The following is a 20135-nucleotide window of genomic DNA, read 5'->3' on the forward strand; positions in this document are numbered from 1 at the left end:
GATAATAAATTTTTAGACTAAACCTGTGATAGACTAACCTCCATTCCAAAAAAAGGAAGCACTGAGAAGTTCTCCGCACGGAACTATTCATGCCAAAAACCAACTACACCAGATTAACTGCATTTTGCTTCCCACAACCAAACCAGTCATAGATGAGGACATATAGAGACAGGATAAATCTCCCTTCTTACATAATAATTAGTAAAGCCTTTCTTCTCTTCAATATCTGCAATGTTAGCTGAAACAGGTACATCATCTGGAAGCTGGTCAAAATCACTGTGAAGCAAGAATAAAAGATTTAGGTTACTCATACTGACATTAGCCTTCGGAGGTCTCTATGCCATACAGAATAAAGATGTTGCCTATAGTTAGGCAACATCACATTATCTAGTGTCAAAACCAAGAAGTTAGAAACTCTTGGTGTCATTCTCTTCCTCTGGAGGTCTGATCCTGAGATGTCAAGTTTCTGTAAGTTCAGCACAAGTCAGTGACCATTGTGAAGATTCATCAAGCCTGAAAAACATCCCTATCATTCCTAGGCTTGCTAGAGTAGCAGGACTACAAAACAAACACTTGAGCTGGTAAGCTTTTCTTGAGAAATGTGATCAACTGTGAATGCATTCTTAATCCTTCCTACAGCATCTAGTAGACTTACAATAATAATTCTGCAGCAGCATCTCTTATTCTAAGGAGATCATTATATACCATGATTTATGCTGCTATTATTACTGCATTACTATAGGGAATAGGAAACAGTTCTGAGAAAGGAGCTTATTGTGCTGGGTGCTGTAGAAACTGACAGCACAAAGCTAATTCCTAAAAACCTTGCACTCTATGTGTAAGATGCATACAATGTACCTTATACATATACAATAAGAAACAATAGAAAGATAAGCACAAACAGAAAAAAAGAAACATAGTATTGTTCTATATCATAATTAGTGGTGCCCACACCAGCTGTCAAAATGTTGTCAAGTTTTCCTGTAAACATCACAGTAAAGCAGACTCTTCAAGAGGCTTTGAAAAAAGAACGAATAGCCTAGCAGATATTTACAGGGAGATCTCCCAGTCACAGCAGATAACCTGAAGCAAGCACAAAGATACTTGTTTGAAAATGTCAAAAATGTGTGAAGGAACACATGATAGTTGGCAAGGTTAGAATAAGCTTTGCAGATCCTAGAAAGTATTGGATTTGAAGCAAGAGAGAAGGAAGGATCCCTGCAGGAACACCTAAACAGCAGCTGTATGACCACACTCTCATGTTTCTTGTCTATATTGTCCACACAATAAAACAGCATGGATTGGCAGGTGCTTTTTCCTCTGGGACCTTCTCCTTGGTACAATGTCTTTGACAAACAGAAGACAAATTCACCTTTGCTTCAATCTTAACAACTCAATGTTGTTCGAGTGGTATTTATATTAACACTTAAGTAAAAAGGATCAATAATGAGGAAAAAAGGATAACAAATGAGGTAGAGAGAAAGACAAACTTTAAAAAGGATCACCTAAGAAATGCCAAGCTGATGTAATGTTAAATATTCTGATAATACAAAAACCATGGCAGTTGGCTCAGTTTATTCTGCTAGAATATCCCAAGCAGGGGCTTCCACAATGCGTAGCTCATCTGGAAGGCTAAAGTAATGATGCAAAGTCTTGCAATAGCTTGCTGTATGTGGAGATTGGCATGAATCAGCACCACCCACAACACCATAAATACTACCACTTACTGTGAAGAGGAATGTGGTTACGGAGATCAAGAGATATAATTAGTCATATCACAAACACTCATATCACAAAGCCCAGTAAAAGGGAAACTGCTTGCAGCTATAAAGAGGACAATGACCCACTATTGTCCTAGGTGGTGAACATTCCCCAGGAAAAGAAGAAAGTAAGTCCACTCCAACTTAGGAAATGGTCTGCTCCACACTGAGCAGCCTAATAGTTTGGAAGCTATGATAACAAAAAGCCTTTTAGAATCATCAAAGAAGCTTGCATCCAAATTAAAAGAACAGATCATTGCAATTACATGGAGGCTTGTGGGGAGGCGGGAGGAGGGAGAGACACATTACCTCTTTTCTCGCAGCTGTCGGGGAAGTGACATGGTTTTCAGCTTCTTAAATCCAGATGGCTAAACTCTATTCCTCCACTTCTTGGGCAGTTCCTGGTTGAATAGGATGGACACAGTCAAAATAATTCTCCCTGCGTGAATCAAGACTCCTTTGCAAGGCTTCAGAGATCTTTTTTTTTATGTTTCAGTGTCAGACGATTTCTTCTGTACCTCCCCACCCCCATAAGATTGAGGAAGTACTAGAGAAAAAACAGTCACAAAGGAAGACTGTTTTGTGATGTCTGTCATGTATCGAAACTGCCACAGTTGAGAAACCAAAAGGCCAACAAAAAGCAGAAACTATGAACCACATACTCCATTGTCCACCTCTTCACTGAAACATCTGCCTCTGTGCAAAGCCAGTATGAGTGGGCTCAACAAATTCTGTTTCGCCCCAGCTAAAATGTCCCCATATACACCTCTACACTAACATTTGTAAACTAGGATGAATACTTCTGGTCCCTTCTTGAGGCTCTGTGATTGCCGAGAATCCTCCTTTCCACGGACCAAGAGCCAGGAGGTGGAGCTAAAGAATAAATTTTCAAGTAGGAGCAGAAAGTATGGTCAAGAAATTCAACCTTGTCAAACATGTGGGTACCAGGGTATCAGGCACAGGAAATTAGGAAATGAGCTTTGAAGGATGGATCAATGCAAGTAAGACATGAGTCCTTGAAAGAGCAGAGATCTTTTCAGCTTCATGTGCTCAAAACAATCCACATTTGCCACCTACAAAGACAGGGTAATGACTCGCCCAAAGAGAATTCTGACTGCCCTGCCTTGTACACAAAGGGTACTGATATAGCACTTGTATAACGTCAGTTGACAATCTTTCAAGAAGAAAATAAATAAAAGGAAGAAAGTGACAAGGAAACGGTCATTTCCTAACACTGCGGATAAGTTGCAGCACAGCTTATCTGCCTTAGTCAAAAGCTGTCATGTGTAGTATCTTTGCCTCCCCATTTCAGTCTTTGACTCTCTTCCATTTTCATGTTTGATACATATTTGGTTCCTTCTCCTCCTTCTGCTGTCAAGCGCAAAAATTCCCATCTGAATGGAGCAAAAGTCAACCAGCATCCTTCAAAATAAAACTCTATTTACAACTGTAATCATCAGCCTTGAAAGTAAGCTGCATTTCACTGCATTTTAAGGAAGTAAATTCTTCACCCATCTCTTTCCTGTGCATAACTGAAGGCACCATTATAGAATTTGAGAGGGGATATACTGTCTCTTGATCAGAAGCGACCAGGAGAAGCTACAAAATTCTGAACTGTATTTTCTGAGTGATCTGCTACACTGTGCTGCCCACACAGAGTTAACAGAGTAGTTTTAAGTGGTGATGTTGGATATAAGTATTTCCCCAGACCTTCACACTCTGCTGTGTACTCCATTTTCTTGATTAGGCCTGCTAAATGTGCAGTCCTCATGTAATCTGAAGTCAGGCTCATTATTGTCTTCCCTTTGCCTTCAGTGAGAGAGACAATAATCAAGTTTTCTAACTGCAATCCTCTTGCTTTGTCCTGACATTCAGAAGGAAATAGGAACAGATCACCTTGACCAGAGCTCTTAATCACAGGATCAATATATATGAACTCATGAAAATTCAGAGGGCCCCTCCCGACACATGCAAAAATATTGTGGAAAGCACAAGAACTGCGCAAACTTTCATAGAAGTGAAAGAGAAAGGCTGGAGGGGTGCTTTTAAGGTAACTGTTTATATTTGATGCATATCACAGTTTTGACAAGAAAGTAATAAAAAGGATATTCTAATATTTTCAAATCTCATGGAAGATAATCTAGATACAATGCAGGTACATCTTTTAAGAGACAGAGGATATGACACAATGCAAAAATACTTGCTCATCGTTTACCTGGAGACATGTCTTTTCAAGAACAAGTCAACAGACAACCTCACAAATTGTCTGTGCAACTGCTTTGCTGTAAGCTGAGTAAAACAAATTGAGAGCAGCTTCTCAATTCCACTACTCTCTACTAGAGATTAAGTAATAATACTAATCTGACAGAATAATGCTAAACCTGCTAAGAAAGTTTCTGATTCTGCAATATTTTCTTGTTCTGAACTAAACCAAAACCAAGACCTTCTTTTCTGACAAAAAGGCAGATTCCTACCTCAGAAGAGTGGATAGCTGATTGGTTAGAGGGCTCACCGAGGCTGTGAGAGACTAAGAGTTGAAACACTGCTTTGCCGTGTTCTTCTGTGCCAAATCAGTGCCTCAACTACCAGGTGTTTTCTCTCAGTTTCTACTATTGTGCTACTATAGTAGAAATAGCAATTTCTACTATTTGGGCTTAGGAAATGGGCTGGGTCTAGTCAAACCCACATTCTCTCCCTGCTCAAATAATTACTTTATTATTGATGAATGAAATAAATGTCCATTACAAAATGGATACCATAATGACAGTACCCACGTCAAGAGATACGTCTGCACTAGGAAAGTATCCAATTTCATCAGCTGACATGGTCAGCTCTCAGTTTTGAGAAAACCCACCCATACACCATGGGCAGCATGGTCATTATGGCACCATGCACCAACCCTTATCCATGTGCAAGAGAAAGCAGGCATCCAGGTACAAGAAATACTAACAAATTAATTAACTAAAGGAGACTACTAAGAAAATCCCCAGATGACTGAATCATGACTATATGCTGACACCATTACATACCTTTTTGTAGTTCAGCACCTACTATATTATTTTGGCTGTGTATGCCTGTGAGCTGTGAAATTGTGGCCTGCTGTCTAATGCACATGTTGTTAGAAAATACTTGTACAAGGATACATAGCACCTTGGAAATCCAAGAGTATCAGCTATAACCAAACAGCCAGAGCAAGCATGGAATTTTAATGGAAAATGGGAATGTAGTCCCAAATCACTAAAGATACATGAACCACTAATAAAAGGTAAATCAAAGGAACATAGCAAAAATACTCAGCTGAATCAATTCTGATGACAGCACTACACACCATGCCTACTAGGGCAGCAGCTACTGTATCATTTTGGCTGTGCATGTCTGTATGCTCTAGAATAATGGCTTCTCTCTGATGCACCTGATGTTAGAAAAGTGCTGCATAGTTATGTTCAATCACCAGCCATAGAATAAATTTGTTAAGTGATAGAATGAAGTGAGCAAGAATAATATTCTTAAAACATGTCTGGTCTCATCACAGATTAAACTGTGAAGGAAATAACATTTTAAGAATCACTGCAAGGAAGCTGAACATCAAATAGAAACACATACAGGAGAGTTGGCTTGCAAGATACTTTCATTCAACATATTGTTTTCAAAGGATATGTGGAACATTTGTTTCTGTAACATACACATCATTAGCAGTTGAGTGTCTTTTCTTCTGTGGTTGCTTGAGACTGAACTGCAACTGATAACACTGGTTTGGGAAAAGTGATTTGGGGCTATATTCCATTTTCCATTCATATTACATACTGGTACAGATTTTGCTTTTATGGTTACCATCAGCTTTACAGAATGCTTTAATACACTTTTACAATATTTATTTTCAAATACAGTCATGTTTAAACTCCTTATCATTATTATAATAGCACACGAATAATGCATTACAGCTCTGCAAAATTTTTGGACAAAAGTTACATACGATAAGCTACTCATGTCTGCCCTGTAATCTTCAGTGCTCTTTTGCAGGTAGTGCTACAAAATCCTTAGAAGGCAGTTGTTCCAATGGTAACAAGACTCTCTTTCTTCGATATATGCTTTCAGGACAGCTGAAAACAAACCCATCAAAAAAAACCCCAAAAGTTGTTGAAGTTGTCCTATCTTTCTGAACTTCTCAAGAAAAACCCAAAGAGGACATAAGTTGAGCTGATTGGTTTTATATTCTTCATTAGATAATGGCTCAATCCATATTGGCTGAGTGCATGCATACTCTCCCAGTCACACATTGTGTTGGGAGGAAAAAAGGCACAGGAGTATAGATAAACAGAACTTTGGAAATTTGCTTTGATTTAAATCTGGACACAGTTTCCATGACTGCTTGTTTAGGGTGAAAAGTAAGTAGTAGGCATTTGCAGAAAAGAACTATGATCATGCCCTGCTGATATAAACAACTAAACAATCCATCATGAACTGAAGAAATTTAAAGGTCAGCATCTACCACTGTTCCTGACAATGAATTTGATGGTGTCATTTCTAGAATAAATTACTGCTCAACATGAAAGGGCTTTACAGAACTGAATATTAAAGAAACAGCAGCCTTTTTTTTTAATGACATTTTGTCTTGGAACATCAAACTAAATCCTATAACTGAATCTTGGCTTTTGCACCTCATTTGCTTGAGCAAAACAAGGAATAAGTATTGCAGGAAAAACTACCCCAAAAGGTGAGGTTTTTCTTTAGTCATTATCAACTATTTTGGAAATATGCATTCAACAGTATCATTCTGGGTTTTGTTAGTTCATGATGCCATAGCCAGATCTTGCCAGCTTTTCTTATGCAGAGCAATATCACAAGCACTATTATGATCTTCCTCTCTGCGGAAAACAATTCTCCCATTACAATAAACCTGCTTCCTTTAAAAATCTTTTTAAAAGATACAGGATTTCTCTCTGATATAGTAGGATCACATAAGATTGGAAGAGTTAGAGGAAGTCTTACCAGAAGAGTAGTAACTTCTCCTTGATGAGCAATGGGGCTTTTTGTCCTTGCAGAGCTCTGATGGATATTGATGCCCAAGACTAGGCTAAGTGAGAAAAATGGAAGGTCAGAAACAGCAACAGAACATTTCTTCATCCAGATAGCATATCACTTCCAGAATAAAAGCAACAAATAGGGAAGAAATAGGGCAGAGCTTGCCACTGCTACTGTGTATGACAGATGTGGGCTGGAGGTGGACCCATATGCTCCAGTCAACTACCGATATCAAAATCTGGTAACTGGCCATTGCAGACAAAGAAGTAGGATAGCTCCATCCAGGAACTCCTGAGAGAGCTATGCCTACAACCATTCCTCCAGAAGCTTAAAACCTAGTTTTAAGTGCATAGCAGCAGTGACCCTTTGTGGCAGGAGAGTCTCTGTATCTTAGTCTCCTAATCATCTTGAGAGTCAAATATCTGTCAGAGTTATTGCTACTCAAGACAAAGAAAATCCTGCTTCATCTGTTTCACAAATTCAAAAGACCTGTCAAACTTACTCAAAAAACTTTTCACTGAACTTTCCCAAATCTCCAAATAGGGTTGGGATTTGCTAAAATTTGCGTGGTGCTGCATTCAAACCATCCTACACTGTTCCTTATAGTTTAATTTTCCCATCCATTTGATGAAATCCTGTGACCAAATTCCTTTTAATTAATTTAGAAACTTTAGGTAAGTGCCTTTAGTTAAGTGGAAATTCTCTGAACAGACAATGAAGAGAGACAGGCACCACTGGCCAGTAAATCAGACCTCAAGTGGGCCAACTCCCCTTATGAAGGTTTTATCTGTCTCCTTGGAATATACATGAATTATAAAGTAACTATATTCCCAATTTTGTCACCTCAGGTTTCTAAAGTTAAGGAAATAAATCTGTGCCTTACTGTGGACCTAGTTATTACTGGTATAAAGGTACCTTCCCATTAGGGACTCTGCTATATTTGGATATGCACTTTTACACTGGTATAATTGTCTTTACCCTAGGGGAGTTGTACTACTTAAGCTACACTGATATAGTCAAAGAAGCACAATTTTCTGGTGCAGACATATCCAGTCTGCTCATTATACAGAGTTTATGGCTCATTTTCTAATGGTTCATAAATTGGGACAATATTCCCTAACAAAATTGGGGGACAAAGGGGCTAGAGATTAGGATAGGCAGGCAAGTGGCAAATATAGAGGCAATAAGTATCAAGATCCTGTAATTTTCAAAGTTCTGTTATGTCAGTATTCCTCACAGCGTATACTTACAGCCTGCCTCACCTGCTGCCTCACCTACTGGCCTTTTATTACTTCAGCCTTTATTCCTTGAAAGACAAACTTGTGGAATGAGCCGCCAACTAGTGTACCAACAAGCAATCTGATCCCAAGCCAGCTGCCAGTCTGTCCATTTCAAGTGTGGAAGGCTGGAGTCTGTGTCTCCCATACGTCAACAGGCAGAAGGCTGCCTTGTTATGTGAAGCCGGGTCTAAATAAGAGACCTCTCAATTAACTGCATTCAGTTCAGCCACTGGCTTGCTATGTGATTCCTTATGCCTCAGCTTTGCCATCTGTAAAATGACAGTAATACTTTTCTCAAGGGGGGAGAGTGAAGAGGAAAAATGCTCAATAGAGGTATAATTCTTCGGGAAAATCAGGTGAAAAGTGAGCAACTACAACCATTATCCTTAGCAACCCACTTGCACTCAAAATCACCTACAGTGCAAATTGAAAACAATATAAAAGTGTAGCTCTTTAAAAATGTGCCAGTAATGCTCTCATGCCAGGCCTCAGAACTGATTCCCAAACCCTTAGAAAAGTATGTAGTTGCTAAACTATCACATATGTTAAAGAGCAGTAGCCAATGGGCCTGCCCTACTATGGAAAAGAACGAGGAAATGAAATGAAGAATAGCTTTCTGCCCCAGAGCACTATCTAATCTGGGAATACATCATCCTGCTTGCAGATTGCTTCAATAATCTGAGCCAAACAAAGGTAATGAGGGACTTCAAAGTTGTGATTTCAGGAAGTGAGTATATGGTGATGGTATCAGCTTAGGAAATTACCTGTCCTCACATACTCTTGCTTTTTCCTGCCCCACAGGATGGCACATCTGAGGCTGTTCTGCAAAATACATCAGCTAACTAATCCAGTGTAAAAACATTTTTTTTAAGCCAGGGATCGATTTCCCAGCCCAGCTCACAGCACAGACATCAATATGGAGAATGAATGGGGAGGATTACATTAAACCAGCATTGCTGCCTGGTAATTTTGTCTTACGAAAGCACTCTGACAACACACTGAATGTATGTGTGTACATGTACACCCCCAAACAATTCAGGCAAGTGTACATTTATGTCTCTTGGCAATCTGTCTCCACATACAGATGCTAATGCAACCTCTCTCACACATATGCTTCAGGGCAATCTAACACTGCTGTGGCAAGGATTTTACTGCTTTTATGATGTAAGGAAGGAGCCAAAACACACCCTCAAACCACGACCTTTTCTGTAATAGTTTTTCTGAATGAGATAGCTGCTACTGAGATAGTATCTACAGAATCAAGTCCTTGAATATCTGCTTCTCTCTGCTTTAGTGCCTTCGCCCTATTTGCCAGCACTGTATTTAGTTTTCCAGATTTCACTAAAAATTACTTGTATAAGCTGGTGCACAGTCTGAATGTAGTGCCGTTACAGTGGGTTTCTCACCAGGAATCAGACCACAGGAAGGTGGAAAGGAGGACAGAAAACTACATGTTAATAACACTTCTTCATGAGTGAAAAGCGATTTCCTTGTGAAAAGACAAAAAGTATGAAATCTTCAGAATAAAGGAAAAAGAGCAAGTGAAGGGGGGAAAAAAAGGAAGAAAAATCAAACATCCCTGTTACTAAGACATACAAAAAAATCTATTTACTACCCAAATAATCTTTGCTCCAAGCCAGCTGGTTATGATACTCTCAGATATGTCTGCTGCAAAACAGTAAAAGGTAGAGGGGGATTGATGTCCCGTTCCAGTTCTTTCTGTTCTACCTCTTGCCTCTGAGTTCTGCTGAATGTGACATTTTTCCCTGGCGCCTAATACACAGAACTCTGCTGCTAATTTTATGCACAGAGTTCTCATGCTGTGTAATTTGAGGCCAGAGACTCCTCCAACAGCCTGCCAGACAGAGTACACACCCTTCAACACTGCTTCTGCTGCAGAGAAATGGGGGAAGGGAGAAGGAAATGAGCCAAACAAGAAACGAGAAACAAGCTTCCAAACTTGTCGAAGATGTTTGGCTGATTTTTGGCTCTCAGATCTACCAGGGATCTATCTACAGCTCTCCCTGTCCTGTCTGTCAACAGACTGGTCCAGTGGATTTGCCAGCAATTACAAAGACTCAGTCAACTTAAGGCGCTCACTTTTCCCCTTTTTTTTTCCCCATATTAGATTCTAGCTGGCTGCTGTAATACTAAATCAGGCTCTTGCCCGCAAGGCTCTTTTAATACTACCCTGAGACAGAATAAGAAGTGGTATCTGCAAGATTCTAATCAAGGATTTAAAATAAAACTGGTGTCTCTTTTTCCCCACCTTGGTTAACATCTCTGCATCTCACAGATTGTCTGCACTGTAATATATTCCACTAAAATGAGAATGGACAAGTAACCTTCAAAACCTGGCCTGATCATACTCAAAAGAGGATTGAACTGGATGTATCCCCATTAACTGACTAGAAAAGCCTTTGCGCCAGACAACCCTCTTTGCTTCCAGCTAACTGGACCAATTTTTGCTGAAGCCTTTTAGTGGAATCATCACTTTCCACAGTAAAGAAAGTATTGAATTAGACCCATTTTTGATACTACTTACTTCTGCCCTGGTGATGATAATGCCGGAAGGAGAACACCCTCTACCACTGTCTTCTCCCAACTCCAACTTTTCTTTCTCTTGACTGTATCAACCAACGGACAGAGAGGGAAGTACAGGTTAAAAAAAAAGAAACAAACTTTGATAACAGAATTATATCAATAACCTCTCCTACTGCAAACACTTTACGCCAGAACAAAATAAACTGCAGTGCCTAAAGACTTCTTTGGGTGGTACAGCATCCTCCTCACTAATGCTTCTTCTCTTATAATTATGTTGACAAGCAGAATTAAGTACAGACCTGGTCTTAAAAATAAACGACCTCAGGCCTTGCTGTACAGCAAGTGCTATTATAGCCCACAGACCTATCTGAGACTAAATAAAATCTTCCTTGAGAATTTGAGAAGAGCTGGGACTTTTACTGCTGTTCAGCTGCAACAGAACATCATGAGCTTCGACATCCAGAGAACTTTCTTTGCAGTTCCTCTTATCATGAAATATGTGCCTATGTAGAGAGAGCAAGGAAGGAAAGACTGGGAAGAGGAACATAGTCCTTTATTCTGTATCTGGGGTGTGGTATTAACAAAAGATTAGGCATAAAAATCAGTTAATCTCATATACTGATCTGGTACAGCCATCAACATGCTCAACTGGAGAAAAAGAAGAGAATAAGAGGAAAAATAGGGACAATGCACAGTTGACAAAAATAGGAACATAAAAGGAAAAAGTAGGGATGTGTGGAAACAATCAAATGTAAAGAAGGATTGGGAAGAATCCATCCCTCCTCTAAAGACATGCATTGCATTTCCAAACTTGACCCACATGTGTCTGGCTATCTAATTTATGAGAGACATGAAGCTGACCAGCCAGGAAGCTGCCCATAAATTATATCTCTTAGATAAGCCAAGATGATTTACAGTAGGAGAGAGGAAGGGAAAACGGACAAATAAGAATCTTGCCCTTGCCCTCCTGGGCACTGCCTGGGATATACTCACTTGGCACCTAAAGATCTGCAGGTATCCTGAGGTGGCAATATTCCTTGCCAAGACTTCTCCATTATAAAAGCTAATAGATCAGAGCCTTTTTTCCGCTGCCTGATAGCATGGCTGCCTAGCACAACTACACTTTCAAATCCACGATACTTGCAATTGTGCTGACCAAGCTTTGCTCAAATCCTTGCTTTTTCCTCTTCTTTCATATACCATCTTTGTTTATCATCTCCTTTATTTCTCTCTATAGATGCACTTTTTTTTTTTTGCATTAGCAAAACAGTAGCCAGTAGGTCAAGAGAAACTATTTTTCTTCTCTACTAAATGCTTATAAGGCTGTACGTGTGTTGTGGTTTAACCCTAGCCAGCAACCAAGCACCACACAGCCGCTCACCCACCCTCTCCCCCTGTGGTGGGATGGGGGAAAGAATCAGAAGGGCAAAAGTAAGAAAACTCATGGGTTGAGATAAGAACAGTTTAATAATTGAAATAAAGTATAATAATAATAATAATAATAATAATAATAATAATAATAATGAAAAGGAAAACAACAACAATGACAAAAAAGAGGAACAAAACCCAGGAAAAACAAGTGATGCAACCGCTCACCACCTGCTGACCGATGCCCAGCCAGTCCCCGAGCAGCGATCACTGCCCCCTGACCAACTCCCCCCAGTTTATATACTGAGCATGACATCATACAGTATGGAATATCCCTTTGGCCAGTTTGGGTCAGCTGTCCTGCCTGTGCTCCCTCCCAGCTTCTTGTGCACCTGGCAGAGCATGGGAAGCTGAAAAGTCCTTGACTTAGTGTAAGCACTACTTAGCAACAACTAAAACATCAGTGTGTTATCAACATTATTCTCATACCAAATCCAAAAAACAGCACTATACCAGCTACTAGGAAGAAAATTAACTCTATCCCATGCTAAACCAGGGCAATCTGGAATACTATCACTAGTTTAGGAGCCCCCAAAACAAGAGAAATATTGACAACCTGGATAGAGTTCAACAGAGGACAAATAAGGCTGGAGCATACGATATATGAGGAAAGGCTGAAGTAAATGGGTTTGTTTAGTTTAGAGGAGAGAAGACTGGGAGGGAGATATAATTGCTAATCCAACTAAACAAAGTGGGATTAAAGAGAAGACATAGCTAGACTCTCCTAGGTGCACAATGAAAGGACAGGAGACAAGAATCACAAGTTGCAACAAGGGAAAAATCTTGTTGGACATAAGAAAAAATAATTCAACATGACACTGGAACAAGGGCCCAGAAAGTCTATGGGATCTCCATCCAGGGAGATTTGCAAACTTTGACTAGACAAGCTTGATCTATCTTTTGTATTAGCCCAGCTTTGAGCAAGGCATTGCATAGATGACATCCAGTGGCCCCTTCTGATGTTATTTGTTCTATGTTCAGATACCAGATGCTATCTTCAGCTAACCAAAGTCTCCATCGGAGTTACAGGTCACCTTATCCAAGACAATCTGCTTGACCTAAATTAAAATCTCACATGCATTTGGCAACTGTGAACATTTCAGATAGTCTACGGTACAGTGCTATAAAATTAAGTTTCCTGTATAAAAAGAAAAACAAGGAATGGGAGGAAACACAAGTTCTCCTAAAAAAAAGACTTCTAAAAACAAGACTTCTAAAGCAAGACTTCTAAAAACATTACCTTTAATAACTTCATAGCAAAACATATTGATGGATATTCTCGGATTGGATTGTCAGTAAGAAGCAATAAACTGACCTCTGTGCCTTGCTTATACTACCTATCTCATGCCTCTGCAAATTCTTTTCTCTTTGAATACCAACTTTTCCCTCCTCACCATTTTCCCCTTGTGGCACTCATCCTTCTCCAAACCCATCTTCCTCCTCAACCTCCTTTCCTCTCCACATCACCTTTTTTTGTCATTTTTTGATTCCTATCTCACCCTTTATTCTTCTAGTCCTAAATCTCTAATTCTGAATTGGAAAAGAATTCTCCAAGGCACCTCCCCTAAATAACAGCTAATTATTTGGCTTTGGGCCTGCTCCTGCTTTGTCAGCTCTTTCTTGTCAACAGGTCTATCAAGTGTGTGGGGAAGCTTTGGAATGACCAAGAAACCCATAAATTGACTGGTAATCCCAGGGAAAGCCTGGTCTGCATTAATGATTCTTGTAAAATAAGAGAGTTTGATGCCTAAAGTACCTTAGAGCGGCCTTCCTCAAATGTTGCCTGACACATCAAGTATTCAGTGCTTGAAATGGGGGGAGGAGGGGAATATGGCTACCATGAAAATGAATAGAGAGACTAAACTTATGCACCACACAAGCACTAGACCTGCACTAATTTTATTAGCAATAAATATAGTTCTTCAGCTTTTCTTTTGCCTTAGTAGCTTGGTTCCCATTACCCTCAGTCTCTTTATTCTTGTTAGTGCTGTGGCCTTTAGACATCAAGAGTCTTACTGCAAGAAATAAAATGGTTATAGAAACTTAGCATGCCTGGCTATATGTCTGACACAGTGAAAAAAAGGATGAAGAAAAATGTGCACAACTTGAAATTGGACTCTTAAGACCATTAACTTGTGAGCAGTTAGAAAGCCTGCAGAGTTTTACAAACATATCTGGTTCAGAGAACAAGAATCATGGAAGATAACACTTTCACCACATAACTACGTAAGTGCAATTGGTATTTCAGAGATATAATTTGAAAATTCAGTGTAATTTTGCTCTCAGTTACAGAAAAGTCGCTGTTCATGTATGTTTGAATGCCAGACATAATGCTTACCAGTCCACCTATGTCATGATGTAGCTATACACAGAGTTTAGGAACACCAGAAATTTTTATACTAGAAAAATTATTAGTTTCTCTCACTCTTGAATCCATATTTTGATTCATCAGAGCAGACCTGTATTCCTACTCTAAATACTTTCTTTCCAATAGTACTTTATTCCATATGTTGTAGAAAAAAAATCTGAAACAAAATACACTTGCTCGCCTTGGCAATATAGTTCACATTCTTACTGCTACTGATGATTGTCTTATGCTTTCAAAGTCTACCAGATTTAGCTAGGCTAACAGCAGATACTCTGCTTTTACATATAATCCTTCTTCAAATCTCAATAAACTCTTTGCTGAAATAATAGCCATCCAGCTGCTAAACCCACAAGATAATTAAACACTGTGTGAAAGGACATTTCTTTTTAAGCAGATTTAAATTTTATCAAATTATTACTCCATCTTAATTTGAATAATAATTATTCAAATACTTTTTTCTTTTTAACCTTTTCTCGCCTAAGTCCTTTCTTGGGCCCCTGGGCAATAGAAAAACTAAAAATGTAATGGTGGGATAGCAGAAGAAGGCAAGAAAAAAAAAAGGCATGAAATAGTTACTGGATTCTCATTTAGGCTCCAAATCTGGCTTCAGAAGGACTATTCATAGTTTAAAAGTTAAGCATAAAGCAGAAGGCTGTGCAAGATCACAGTATCTTTGGCACAAGAATTGTTTCTTGCTTTGAGACATGTAAGAACAATACTTACGAAAGGCCCTAGTTACAGTTTATGAAAGGCCCTAGTTACAGTTGGATCTACAAAATTTGATGCAGTATAAAAACAAGTAAGAAAGAAGCGTCTAGGAAAAGAAACTTCTAGTAATTTCTAATAAGTCTATTCTCCAAATAAATATCTGACTGAGTTTTCTTGTATCGATTTGGTTTGAGTCTCCATTTTTGACTGAACATATGAAGTACTGGTCAACACGTCTACTTCACTATCCAGAGACAGCGTTAAGAAGATGTGGTAGTCATGCTTAAGAATTCACACTTGAATTAATGCTGCCACAGAAGTGCAAAGACTTCATCTAAACATGACAGTCTATAAAAAAGATGTAATGGGAAAAGGAGTTAACAATAGCTATTTTTTATGGGCTAGCAAACTATCTAGAACTACAGGAGAAGGGTGTTTGCCATATGCTATTGATTCCAATCAGGATATCCTTTCCTTCACTTTGTAAAGGTAATAACTCCCTTAAATATGTACACATTTGGTTTTCTATCTCCAAGTGTCTACGTCTACAAAAATTCCTTCTCACCCAAACCCAACCTTTTTATTTCTCTAAACTATGACTGTATGGTGCACTACCATTCTAAGGGAGACTTTAGCAGATGTTTTTGTTTTGCTGTCTCATCTTCAGGCTCCTTTTAAGGAGCTATTAGTCTTTAAGGTTCCCTAATCCCCCAACTAAATTTATCAGCAGTTGATTGCAGCCAAGAGTTAAGCTAAATTAAACTGAAATCCCTGTACAGTGTATCAGATGCACTTCTGGTAGGGGAGGTGGAGCAGAAAGCTCCAAATGTTCCACTTACCAAGAGGTAAGAGAATCATACTTTTCTCTAAAGGTTTCTCAAAGCTTCCACATGTTTTTCAAGATCACCACAATTTCCCTGATTTTATAAGAGCAAGAACTCAACTATTGAAACAACTTGTCATTTAACTCCATATCTGGTGTGCATGAAGACATGTGCATGAATTTGCACACAGGTACATACTTTCCTCTACAAGTGTGTATATTATATATGGAGGAGGTACTTGTACACACACACTTAGGTTAAGTGTGGTGTTAAAGCTGCATGCATGTTTGAGATATCTGTTCCAATGGACACACATGTGATGAAAAGGTATTTATCTACATATATATATCTCTCTCTCACATACACACACATGTATGTATCTGTTCCCCAGCCTTTGTCCTCACACAATCATTCCCTTGTTTGCTTCTCTCACTCACACTTATAAGTAATTATCAGAACAGATATCCCTCCTACTCTCACTCCTGTTCTTAGTGAGTAGTAAAATACACAGCGTCTTAAATCATTTGCATGTCAACATCAATAGTTGGTTAGTTTTGATGATAATATATGATAATCCCTTATTATTCCAGAACTGTGAATTTCTATGGTACTTCTGTGTCAGAAGAGTGACAATTATGCATCCTTACACACACACAAAAAAAAAAACAAAAAACCACACAAAACAAAACATTAAAAGGGACAGTCCAGTATGTACTCTTTCTTAAAAAAAAAAAAAGCACATAGAAAAACATATGGATGCTTAAGAGGAAATGACATAAGATACAGATTTTTTACTTGTGGGCCAGTAATTGCAATCTAAACCATCAGCAGTTTTCAGAAGTCTAACAAGAGATCTTGTGATATCTAACAAGAGATCAGTACCCACATAGACTGATAGTGTCAATCAAATTCCTAACAGATTGGTCTTCTCTCTACAAAGTAATTATTCAGTGGTACTAACAGATCCCTATCTCTTTGCAATTTCTGTAAAAAGCTCTAGAAGAGGGGCCTGGTGAAATCTCCATTAAAAACACCACAAAGAGTCCCAATGACAACTGTGGAAGATGGCTCAGGTCCTAAAGAGAAAGCTGAGTTGAGACCAGCTCTCTGGATGTAAAAGCAATTCTTGCAAACCAGGTTACAGTAAACTGGTGAAATAAAAACAAACTTCCTCTCCAAAGACTTCACAGCATTTACTCGGAGGGCACATCAAAGATTTGTTTCCAAAATTATTTGTCTATCATTTTCATCAGCTTTTTTTCAGGAGAGAAAGTGTGTGTGAGAAGTGTGATTTCTGCTGTCTGTATCCCCATGGCTACTAGAAACAGCTAGAAAGGGAATTGGGCACATCACAGCACACAAAATGTCAGGTTAACAAATTCCAACACAACAGCTTAGAGAAACAGACACTTGCTTTCTCCCACCTTCATCCTCCCATATCACACTAAAAGAAAAGGAAAAACAAAGTCAACAACAGGAAACTAGCCAAAGCCATGTAAGGGAATCAAATATGTCCTTCAGAAATGTAAGCATCTCTAAAAATAGGATGAAAAGCTAAGCAAGTCAGTTGTTTTTACTCATAGCAGTAATAAAGGGTCCTTGTAAGGGATTTGCACAAGTTCTGTGCTGTTACAGTAGCATCTGTCTCCTCATTGCTGGAGAGCAATGGTGAAGAGGATTTAGAGCCTGTGTAACCTGAGAGAGAAATCATCTGTCATACCCTCACAGGGCATTAGCAAACTTTCCCTCTCCTGGGAGAAGGAAGAGCCACTCTCCTTCCCCTGCCTCTTGTGATTACAGCTTTAAGCATTATTATAATAAACATGCTTATGAATAATATTAATAATTAGGAAAAAATCTAGCTCTATTAAGAAAGGGTAAGAGAAGCCCAATTGAAAAGAGACAACATTCTGTACAATACACAGGGTGAACCTGGTAGCAAAGAAGAGGTCAAGTGACAAACAGATCCTCTCTGTGAAAGGGATGATCCCTTTGCTCCACCCAAGTGAAACTGCTATCACAAGCTATACTTCTCACAATCAAGATCTAGAGCAACAAAAAAGAAAAGGATGGTCCATTTTGGAAGATATTATCCCAGGACAGGATGTAACATGCAATTTCTTGTGCCACTCTATTTTGTAGTCTCATGCAAACAGTTGATTTGTTGGTGTTTCTGTTGTCTGCCCTTTAACAGGAGAAAGTGTTGTTGGAAAAATAAATCCCAAGACAGTCAAACAATAGTAATGGAAGACATGGAGCTACACTACCTCAGAGATCAACGACATTTTTAGTATGCCCTGCTACTTGTCTTTTCTTTCCCAAATTAGAGGGTAGAAACGTCAACAGAAGTGCAGAAAAATAACAGAGACGATACATTTCAAAGAAGCAAAATGCTGCCAATCAGCACATCACTTGTACCTTGCAAGTCTCTGCTTCATCCAAAACCAAGATATTAATGATCAATTTACTGAAATATCTCATTCTTCTTCAAGACAGCAGCTTCTGCGCCCCACTGAGATCAAAACTCAAAGGGCCTGGGAGCTACTGCCTCTTACAAATAACTGTCAAAATACCATAGCATGAGCTAAAAGTGCTGTTGCATATCATTCAGATCTGTACCACATGCTACATTGATGCTCCACTTCTAGATTACAACATTTCTTTTACCTACACAAGGAATATTCACAAAGTTTTGAAAGGAGGAGTGCAAAAAGGCCCTGCAATAAGGTGATTTATGTAAGAGATCACCACCATGAACCTTTCTAGGAAGGAGAAACAATACAAACATCCAAGAAAAAAAAGTATGCCCATAATGAGCATCAATTCAGATGTGCAGAATATAAAAAATGTAATGTAAGTTTCTATAAAATGGGTTAGTCCAATAAAAGTATTTCTTTTTTTTTCAAATAATGTTTTAAATCGTGGGAATAAGCTTTTTCACATTGCCTAGGAAAAAAAAGAAATCCCCATACATAAGAAAATGAACAAGGTGATAAGATGATTATCAGAAGGAATATCTAAAAGGGAATTGTAAGAAGTTGTGGTACCCTGGTAATGGCAGGGAAGTCTATTTCCCTTAGGAATATGCCAATGAGTCTTTCTTTAATAAAATTCTCTCCAGAAGACTGAGGATAAGGATGTTACAAAAGATAAACTCATATTTTCAATTTGACATTTACCTGAGCGAATCCCAGATGGAGCAGAAGTGAATGCTGCTGGACAAGCTAACACTTGAATGTCTGTCCATTCTGTTAATAAGTTTAGCATAGGTAACAAGAGTAGAGCTTTCCTTCCTGCAGTCCTCCCTTTAGGCAACCTAAAGAGAAAAAGAAGAGAAAGCACAGGAGAATTCAGTGTTTGGGTCTGATTCAGGCTGTGAACTACATGGACATATTCGTTTAGTGCCAATAAGTTTGTTTTGTGTGTATCTGTTTATTAACAACTGGACTGAGGCTGTTCAACTTATTTCATCAGGGTGACTGAAACAGTACTACAGAATAATGACTTTTATTTACTGATATTCTCCTTGGCTGGATTCAAATCATGACCTAAACCTGAGAAGATACCTCATTTACCAATCGTGTAAGTGGAAGAATTGTTTTCTAATGAAATATTGACAATAAATAAACAGCTGACACAACCCTGCTCCTTTTCTGCTGCTAGTTACAGACTTTCTTAGCCACCAGTTTCCACTTGGGAGGTTGGCAGGATAAGCCCCAACTTGCCATTTGAGCATCACTGCTATAAAATTCTTCCCACTCGCTGTTCACCCACCTTTACAAACCTCTGACTTTTAAATCCATCTCACCGTGCACTAACAGCTCTGAAACAAATTATAAGAGCATAAAAAAAAAACCAAAACAGATTCATTAAAGAGTAACTATCAGAATTTGGGTTACCATAGGATTCCAACTGCTAAAACTGAAGTCAAATTTCCCCAAAAGCTGTTTACCCTGCTCTAAGTGCTTTGTCTGCTCTCCTACCAGCAGCCTAGTATAAATGGGAATAAGTAATGAAGCCATCTTTCTGCTGTGCTAGTTTTTCTGGAATATAACCCCTGTGGTAATAATTAGATGGGCTTATCCATCCCAGTGTGAACAACACCAAAGTGTCAATTATGACAAACGCCTGATACCCACAAGTGCCTGTTGTAAAGAAAACCAACTGCTTCCATTCTCTTAACCTTGGGGTCAGGGTTTCC

At 38.9% G+C, this 20135-nt stretch overlaps 1 protein-coding gene across 1 annotated transcript in view; it reads right to left on the reverse strand.

Annotated features, from left to right (window-relative positions):
- NCF4 (neutrophil cytosolic factor 4) overlaps window positions 1-19231 on the reverse strand; it is a 31728-nt gene extending 12497 nt beyond the window's left edge. Inside the window, exons 1-4 of the mRNA XM_075491686.1 lie at window positions 19114-19231; window positions 6750-6834; window positions 2070-2161; window positions 192-276 (exon numbers count right to left, since the gene is read on the reverse strand). Coding sequence (XP_075347801.1) covers window positions 192-276; window positions 2070-2101 — 117 coding nt within the window. The 5' untranslated portion in view covers window positions 2102-2161; window positions 6750-6834; window positions 19114-19231. The remainder of the gene's footprint in view (window positions 1-191; window positions 277-2069; window positions 2162-6749; window positions 6835-19113) is intronic.
- Window positions 19232-20135: the final 904 nt, after the last annotated feature.

This window comes from Mycteria americana, chromosome 1 (genome assembly GCF_035582795.1).
Source record: "Mycteria americana isolate JAX WOST 10 ecotype Jacksonville Zoo and Gardens chromosome 1, USCA_MyAme_1.0, whole genome shotgun sequence".
Taxonomy (NCBI): domain Eukaryota; kingdom Metazoa; phylum Chordata; class Aves; order Ciconiiformes; family Ciconiidae; genus Mycteria; species Mycteria americana.